The sequence below is a fragment of the Chenopodium quinoa genome, unplaced genomic scaffold, assembly GCF_001683475.1.
Source record: "Chenopodium quinoa cultivar QQ74 unplaced genomic scaffold, ASM168347v1, whole genome shotgun sequence".
Taxonomy (NCBI): Eukaryota; Viridiplantae; Streptophyta; class Magnoliopsida; order Caryophyllales; family Amaranthaceae; genus Chenopodium; species Chenopodium quinoa.
Genome location: NW_018744693.1, coordinates 216,058 through 225,196, shown reverse-complemented (window position 1 = coordinate 225,196; position 9,139 = coordinate 216,058). Strand labels below are relative to the sequence as shown.

The 9,139-nt window shown below is 34.4% G+C and overlaps 1 protein-coding gene across 1 annotated transcript; it reads left to right on the top strand.

The window, feature by feature from the left end:
- The first annotated feature begins 505 nt into the window (after window positions 1-505).
- LOC110702416 (dihydroxy-acid dehydratase, chloroplastic-like) lies at window positions 506-7,541 on the top strand. Its single transcript, XM_021880118.1, has 15 exons — window positions 506-690; window positions 1,499-2,140; window positions 2,677-2,748; window positions 4,157-4,204; window positions 4,370-4,524; window positions 4,606-4,800; window positions 4,883-4,994; window positions 5,118-5,187; window positions 5,285-5,343; window positions 5,813-5,936; window positions 6,310-6,380; window positions 6,506-6,607; window positions 6,721-6,801; window positions 6,916-7,074; window positions 7,214-7,541. The coding sequence occupies exons 2-15, from the start codon at window positions 1,586-1,588 to the stop codon at window positions 7,262-7,264; spliced, it is 1,854 nt and encodes a 617-aa protein (XP_021735810.1). The 5' UTR covers window positions 506-690; window positions 1,499-1,585; the 3' UTR covers window positions 7,265-7,541.
- The last annotated feature ends 1,598 nt before the right edge of the window (window positions 7,542-9,139 follow it).

Below are 9,139 nucleotides of genomic sequence, written 5' to 3'. Positions count from 1 at the left end.
AACCTACTAGTTATAAACTAAACCGAGAAAGAACCGAACCAGTTATAAACTAAAACAAAAAAGAACCGAACTAGTTATAAACTGAACCGAAAAAGAACCGAATTGTTTCTAACCCGAAACCGTTCCCAACCCGAAACTGTTTGAACCGGGATAAAAACCGTTTACACCAAACCGTAACCAACCTCAACCCGTCTACACCGAACCGTTTACTACCCAAACTGTTTACAACCCGAACCGAATTAAAACCGTTCAAGAATAAACCGAAACCAAATCGAACCGATAACTATTTAAACCGAACTGAAACCGACCTGCGAAACATTTAAACCGATTCCAAACTGACCCGATTTAATGCCGAACTGATTTCAAACCGAACCGAACCCGAACTGTCAAACCGTTTTGACAGTGCTAATAACATGGCTTGTTTCATTTTTTAAAAGTTAAACTTTGTTAGTCGTGTCCTTATTCGAGTCAAGACTCTAATAATTGGTGTGGAAATAAGCTTGTGAAGAATGTGTCATCCTATGAATGTGAACCAAACTTGTTATACATTCACTTTTTATGGTCCCATTCTCTAAGAAAAAAACAAAATCCCACCAAAAACACACTCACTTTTGATTTATTTAAATTGGCGGTCGGTGCCTCGCATCAACTTCCACTGCATACTGCCCAACACCAGCTTTCCCGATCATCGTCAGTTTTCTCTCCTCCTTCTTCTTTAACTACTTTCTATAATTGTGCAATTTGATTCATATTCATGTTTTCTGTTCTTAATTGTTCATATATATCATGTAATGTACCGAGTTGTGATCTTATTTGGTCAAAAATTGCATCTTTATTATAAGTATTTTGATTTTCATTTATATTATCATTGCCTTTACTTTGTGAATTACATTATTGTTTAAGTGGGTTTTCAGTTTACTGAAGAATGATGAATAGAATTGTTTTAGCTTTTCGAAACTAATTACATGATTATGATAATAACCCTTGATTATAAGGGAGAAATGTGGAGTGGGGCCAAATTTTTAGAGTTAATGATCAAGACATTGCCAGTGAAACTAGATTTTCTCTAACAGAAAATGCTAAATTTTTTTTTCAAGAAATTAGCTTTAGTTAATTTAATTTTCTAATATTAGATGGACTAATGTATTTGTCTTTAATTTTTTAGTAATCTGAAAGTGGCTTTTTATATTGTCCTTTTTAAAAAAAATGTTGTATAGATAGTAAGTCGTGAATCGTGATGTAGACGGGACTTAATCCTAGGTCTTTGGATATCACCCTAAGAACCAATCAACAAAGCTAGTTGACATCTAGTGATTTATCGCGTTGCTGTGGTATCATTAATCCTTAATTATAAGTATGATAGTAGGCTAGTTGATTTCCTTTTACCTTTTATTTAATGGATTGGATTACTTTGATTATCACATCAAAGAAGTTTCAAATTCTTTTGTTACATGATTTTTCCTTGTAATTAATTGTCTTCAGTATGATTTGATCTCAGGATTATAGTTCCAGCATATTCAATCAGCATCATATAGTTTGGAATCACACATTGCTTGTGAATTTGAGAGCTTAAATTTAAGCAACTATGCAAGCTGCTTTAATAACACCAAATGTAAGCTTAAACCTTTCAACACCTAAAGTTTCGAAAGGAGTAGTCATTCATCATTCATATATTCCTGTAAGATATCTTTCTGTAAGAGCATCATCTGCACCTTCAACCCCGTCTACTCAAACATCAACCAATGAGACATCAGAATCATCTCATAAGCTCAACAAGTACAGCTCTCGCATCACTGAACCGAAGTCTCAAGGAGCATCACAAGCTGTTCTTTATGGAATTGGACTTTCTGATGATGATATGCACAAACCCCAGATTGGTATTTCATCAGTTTGGTATGAAGGTAACACTTGTAATATGCATCTATTAAGCTTGGCAGAAGCTGTTAAGGAAGGAGTTAAGGATGCTGGGTTAATTGGGTTTAGGTTCAATACTATTGGTGTTAGTGATGCCATCTCAATGGGTACAAGGGGGATGTGCTACAGTTTGCAATCTCGAGATCTGATTGCCGACAGTATTGAGACTGTTATGTCTGCTCAATGGTATGATGGCAACATTTCAATTCCTGGGTGTGATAAAAATGTGAGCATTTGGCTACTTGTTCATCATCAGCAACTCCTTCTATTTTTTCTCTGATTGTGTTATCATACTTTATTTCTTTTATCTTTGTCGTAAACTCTATTTAGAGACTTAAGTGTATTGATTTGGTTTCATTTCTATGATCTGATTGTGTATAGTTTTGTATATCCAAGCTAGATCAAGGATTGCTAAACTATCCTGTAATTTTTTTTTTTTTTTTTTTTTTTTTTTGATTTTCGGTTGGGTGACAGACTGGCAGTCGGTGAATTTTTGATGTTTGTTTAACAATCTATCTCATGATTATCTGTGAATGTTGACTGCTAACTGTTTTATGGCTCATGTTTAATTTGATTGTCATGCTATCAAGCTAATTATTGTGATGGATTTGAATCTTGAGAACTTTTGTGCTTTTGGTTCTTTCTTATTGAAATTTCAAGGTAGAACTTATGTCTTGAAGTTTGAGATGTTATATTGATTTGCTATACAGTAAGCTGGTACATGATATATATGGGCTGTGACTGATTTTTATATCTATGCAGATGCCAGGTACTATCATGGCTATGGGACGTCTAAATAGGCCTAGTATCATGATATATGGAGGTAGTATCAAGGTTCGCCCTCCCATTTTCTTGATGTCTTACTTAACTCGCTCCTTGTGTTAACCTAATAGAATCATTCTCCAAGTAGCATTTGCAATCTGAAATAGTGTCCTTTTCTTTTAAGAGGCTTTTTGCAACTTTTCTCCTTGTAGGAATAGTTATATGTTTCACTTAAAAAGGGTTCAGCTACTTTACTCCTCTAGTTTTTCTATAGAAGTTCAGCTTTTCTGCTTTAAAGATAACTTGTTTGGAGTTTAGCCCATTTGCTCCAGCAGTTATCAGTCTCTTTCCTTTTTATATCATAGTGTCTTATCTTCCTGCATGAAACTTTATTGTAATTGCTAGTTTTCCTCTCAAGTCTTGCTTCTCATGCACTTCTCTGGACTATTCCATCTTATACATATAAACTCTGCTGAAACTATATACGTAGTAGTACGAGAGTTGTGGGAATTCCAATAGAGCAGCTCATAAATAAAGTAAATGCTGCAGCACTAAAACAGGAAATAATAACAAGACAGCAGACTAACTTGAGTACTCAGGAATCGGGAGATTAATCACAACATAATATGTTATGAACTATTTTTGGATGTGCAATATGGTGCTGTTAGAAGCTCAAGCTCCTTAAACCTCGAGATTTTGGCTGTATAGTAATACGAAGAACAATATTATACGAAGTACAATAAAGCTTTGGTAGGTGCACCAGCATGCCAAGGATCCATAAAACAAGACTTCTGCTGGATCCCTGAGGTACAGGAGGCCAATCTTTCAGAACCTGCTGGCAGAAGCTAAGCCTATATATGGCCGTGCCACTTCTTGCACAGTCATGCCAAGTATCCTGGTGTATATCTTCACCATGCACTCTTCAACTGACCTCCTTAATGCTTTCTAAATAATCTCTACAACCATACAAAAGACATCAAATTTTAAATACGACTCATATGCTGGAAAAAGTATAGTTCTTGTTGTATTGACACTTCAAGATGTTTCTGTTTTAAACATGCAATTGAAATAACATTAGTTGACTTTAAAACTTTGATATATAGTGAGTAGTGGAGACAATAGAATGATTACTTCACTTGCTTGATGCATGGCGATATTATGCACGTTATCTGAATACAGGGCTGTAATGTTTTAAGTCTTGTACTTATGGCAGCAAACTAGATGAGCAAACTTTTTCTGACTCTTTCATTGTAACATAACTCAGGCTATAATTTTAACAGATCAATGCTGTAATTTCAAGGTGGATAAATAAATTTGCATATAAGTGCCATGCAATTATCTATCTTTTACTGACTAATGTCTCTGTTTTAGGAAGATGCTAGAATCAGGAACTAAAGTTTTGCTTTAATGCATCTATATTTCTTCACTGGAAAGATGCTAGAATCAGGAACTGATGGGTGACTTTTATTCTGAGTTGCAGCCTGCTCATTTTCAAGGACATACCTTTGATATTGCAAAAGCTTTAGAGGTACCTTATTTTTCACATTGGTTACTGAGAGTTTCTTATATTTAATTAGTTATCTTATGTGATGCCGATTATGTTAGAACATGACATGTATGAAGATGAACTTTAAGCTCTTGTATTTTTACCTCATGTCCAACCCTTTGCACTTACACTTTTCTGTTACAATAGTGTTATGGGGAGTATGTTAGCGGAGCTATTACTGATGAACAGAGAATGGATATTGTCCGGAATGCCTGTCCTGGAGCAGGGGCTTGTGGTGGAATGTATACAGCAAATACCATGGCATCTGCCATTGAAACTATGGGAATGACTCTTCCATACAGGTATACTATTTCAATAGGGGCTTCTTTGTAGAATAATTATGCGTGGAATTCTGATGTTTCTTTTCGATTTTACTATACTAGCTCTTCAACACCAGCCGTAGATTCTCTGAAGTTGGATGAGTGCCGTCTTGCTGGAAAATATATTCTTGATTTACTCAAAATGAACTTAAGACCACGAGACATAATTACCGAGAATTCTCTGCGTAATGCAATGGTTATGGTCATGGCCCTAGGTGGGTCTACCAATGCTGTCCTGCATCTGATTGCCATTGCTAGGTTAGAGCCTTTGCCACCAAAGTTTTGTACATTCTTAGAGCTGAAAATGCCTAAAAAAAAGGATCAATGTTTTCCTTTGCAGGTCTGTTGGTCTAGACTTGACTCTCAATGACTTTCAAAAGGTTAGCGATAAGATTCCATTGCTTGCAGATCTTAAGCCAAGTGGTAAATATGTCATGGAAGATTTACACAAGGCAAGTTTATTGCTTCTCTCAGTTTATAGTTCTTGCCTTCTTGGTGTTGTAGCTGCTGAGCTTTGTTAGGATTGTCTATGATTTATTTTTATTTTTATTTTTGGCTGGGCCAATATAATGCAGATTGGTGGTACTCCTGCAGTGATTCGCCACCTTCTTGATCTGGGATACTTGGATGGGGATTGCATTACTGGTATGTATATAGGATATCAAGAATAGTGCATGCAATTAAAATGCTATTATGGATCTTTTATTCACTCTTCTATCTGTCACTCTGTCACATTGTCTAGTTACGGGGAAAACACTTGCTGAGAATGCCAAACTCTTCCCTGCCTTGGCTGAAGGTCAGGTATGAAATATAAATATATATATATAAATATATATATATATGTATATATATATATATATATATATATATATATATATATATATATATATATATATATATATATTTCCTCCATTCTTTTTTTATCGCATCACTTACTACTTTAGGAAGTTTACTTATTACTGCATCATTTCCTTTTTAGGATAAAAAATATCTATGTTCACACTGCAAATACCCAACATACCTTTACTTTTTCACACTTACTTTTTATTTTATCTTACATTACATGGACAATTTTGTATTTTTACGTTTCTCTCTCTTACTTTTTCCCACTACCAAATTTTGCCTCCAAAACCCCTATGATGCAATAAAAAAAAAACGGAGGAAGTATATATATATATATATATATAGTGTGCTTTTTCTTGGATGCTAATCAGAATGTCTCTTTTTAAGATTGTGGTTTAACTTTTCGTATATTTGGTGAAATATTCAGCAAATCATACAGTCACAATCAAATCCCATCAAGGAAACAGGACATATCCAGATATTGTATGGTAACCTTGCTCCAGAGGGTTCTGTAGCAAAAATTACTGGAAAAGAAGGATTATATTTCTCTGGTACTGTCTCTTTTTCTTTAATGTTTTTTGGTTGTTGGAAGTAATAACATTTTCAAACCATTTTGTGGGTGGTAAATAAAGTAGTAATGATTCAAATGTACTTATATTAAGAAGTCTCTTGTCAATGTCCATGCCAATGCTTTAAGCACCTCCCAAAATCTCTGTTTCTTCATAAATTTACATTAGACTTTAAAGATGGTATTGATTGGACATGAAACTTAGGGAGCTGCATTACCATTTACATTAGCTTTAGGCTTCCCTTACGAAGTTGCGTATAATTCAATATCATTACCAACTAAACAGGTTTTTTTCCTTTCAAGTTTCAACACTGTTTCTCAAGAAAATCCAGTAAATGATTGTGTAAAATTTTCAGGCCCTGCACTTGTTTTTGAAGGAGAAGAAGTTATGGTTGCTGCCATTTCAGAGGACCCTCAGAGCTTTAAGGTTTCTACGCTACATGATCTTTTAATGCATTAGGAACTAGAAGATTTTGTTATCATGCTTTAAAATGTTTAATTTCCTGTTTTTTCTGCAATTCAATGGCCAATTCTATCAGTTCTATTTTCCAGGGAAAAGTTGTTGTTATTAGGGGAGAAGGACCTAAAGGCGGACCAGGTATGCCTGAAATGTTGACACCAACTAGTGCAATAGTGGGAGCAGGCCTTGGAAAGGTAAAATTATACGAAGTACTATCATCAATATTTAGTGCTTCTTATTTTTCATTCATGTTTACTTTGATTTTCAATATTTTCATTTCGTCTAATTGTCTTTTATACTTTTGCAGGATGTGGCTTTATTGACAGATGGAAGATTTTCAGGAGCTTCACATGGATTTGTTATAGGTCATGTTTGTCCAGAAGCACAGGTATATTTATCTTTTTAATCTTCTGAACCAATCTGTAAGAGTAAGCATGGAAATTATCTGTATGTTCTGATTTCTGAATTTCTGATGAGAACTTCCCTCATTTTGATTTTGCAGGAGGGTGGACCAATCGCTTTCATTCAAAATGGAGATATTATTACAATTGATGTTCTTAAGAGGAGGATGGACGTTCACTTAACAGGAGAGGAGATCAAAGAGCGAAGGGAAAAATGGACTCCACCTCCTTTAAAGGCAAATAAAGGAGTCTTGTACAAGGTACAACTATGTTGAGTTTCTGCAATTAACATTGATGGAAATTAAATGGATTATATATGATCAATCCAATATAAAATTTGGTGCTCCCATATAGTTTCCTTAATATTCGCTTGCTGATATTTATTTTTTTGATCTTTAGTACATCAAGAATGTGCAGTCAGCTTCGAGGGGTTGCATAACTGATGAGTAGCAGACATGAAATCGAGATGTTGAAACTGCATGCATTGAAGATTTTCTGAGAGGTATTGTAAGTTTTCAGGTTTCCTTGTTTGTATGCTGTCAGATGTACAACATATATTGATAATATATGCCCATTTAAAAAAAATTAGATACAAGCAGTTGGCTTCCCTGAATATATAAGTACTCTATGCTCTATATTTAAATATCTCGTTTGTATAGCCTTGTTAGTTTTGTAATTGAGCGACGTTTATGTTACAATGACTACTATATTCATGTGATTATGTCCACAGACTTTGTCTCATAGAAAACAAAATGAGTTTCATGTTTGTCACAAAACTGACAATTCGATGACCCCCACCCCACCCCACCCCCACCCCCACCCCGACCATCACCTTCATACTTCACTAACAATCAGGCTTAGTTGAAAAACGTTTTGAGATATTTTTCATTAATAAAATTGTATGGACCAACCAAGTTTGGTCCATTATTGAACAAGCTTTTGAAAATCCTTCTTCTCAGGTTCTGTAAGTTTCTCCTCTCAACCTACTCTGGTTATAGAAATAAGCGGAGAAATAATGGAATCAATGTAGCTATAGCATGTTGCTCTCTGATGCCATATGATACTGCCTTCCTGTTAGTTGTGTTACATCGTCCATAAAATCTTATTGGACAATGTTACATTGTGTACTGTTAGATATTCCTTGCTACTTTATGATGTAAAGTGGAAAGATCAAAATACTTACAGTCCAGTAAGTGAATAACCGCATAAACTTCAGGTACAAATAAGGATTTCCCTGAAAAGTTCTATTTTAGACAGAGGTAGGAACTTGGAAGTAAAATATAAATGAATCTTCAAAATGTTAGTGGACTGTTATTTTTCAACAAGATCTAGAGAAAGAAGAAAAAAAAGTACTCTTAAAACATAAAGTGTGCTGTTTGTGTTCAAAATTTTCTTTGAATCCCTCTATTCAATTAAAGAGTGATTTATACAATTATACAAGATTTTTCAGGTCAGTCAATTTTTTTGTGATTTACAATTTGTAAGCTTTAATTGAAGATCCTAGGAAAAAATTTCTCTTTTGAATTAAATGTTGCTATATTTCTGTGTAAATTCACTAGTGGTATATTGCTTGAGGCATGTATCAGTTTTTTGGTTTAGGTCAGATATACATGGCTGCATTCATTCATCATTCATGTTTCTTCTGTAAAGAAAAAGAATTTTGATACTACTGTAGTATGTAGCAAGCATTTACCATCAGGCTGGCTACTATACCGTTACAACCATCAACACTGGCAACCTGAACAGAAGCAGCACTAAGCTGTTCGAGTGTAACATCAGAACTCCATATACTTATTTCACCACATACTCATCCATTGTTGGAAAATACTGTTGAATAAAAAGGGAACTGATGAAATTTGAGATTTACATCACCATAGTATGCAGTGTATATTATGTTCTGCATATTCTTTACAAGTAGATTGTTTTGCAGTAACATGCATCTAGAAGTTGCAAAGATGCTATGCAGTTGTACATTGGTTTTGCACGAGATTGAACGGTTACGTTTTATCTGTGATTTTTTTTGTTACTTCATTGCTTAAGTAGTTGTCAATTGCTTACAGCTATTACAGCTTGTTTGTATAGAGGTATTAGCAGAACTTGTCACGAAATATGTATCTGTACTAATATTCTAATACTAGGAACTCAATAGAGTATGAACTAGTATTGGCAAAGTCCATGAAATTTTAAATGAGCCTAGTTGTATCACTAATAAATTGACCAATTGAGATTTATATGACTATGCAGTATACATCGAAAATTCGAAAATACAACAATGTCTATGTCCTTGAGAGTCAATTCATTGAAAGAAAATGAGTTTCATGATAG

Excerpts from the sequence above, each read along its gene's own strand:
- LOC110702416 (XM_021880118.1), top strand. The coding sequence starts at position 1,586 with ATGCAAGCTGCTTTAATAACACCAAATGTAAGCTTAAACCTTTCAACA. Across the intron at positions 5,188-5,284 it reads GGATGGGGATTGCATTACTG|TTACGGGGAAAACACTTGCT; the intron begins GTATGTATATAG and ends CACATTGTCTAG. Across the intron at positions 6,608-6,720 it reads TGGGAGCAGGCCTTGGAAAG|GATGTGGCTTTATTGACAGA; the intron begins GTAAAATTATAC and ends ATACTTTTGCAG.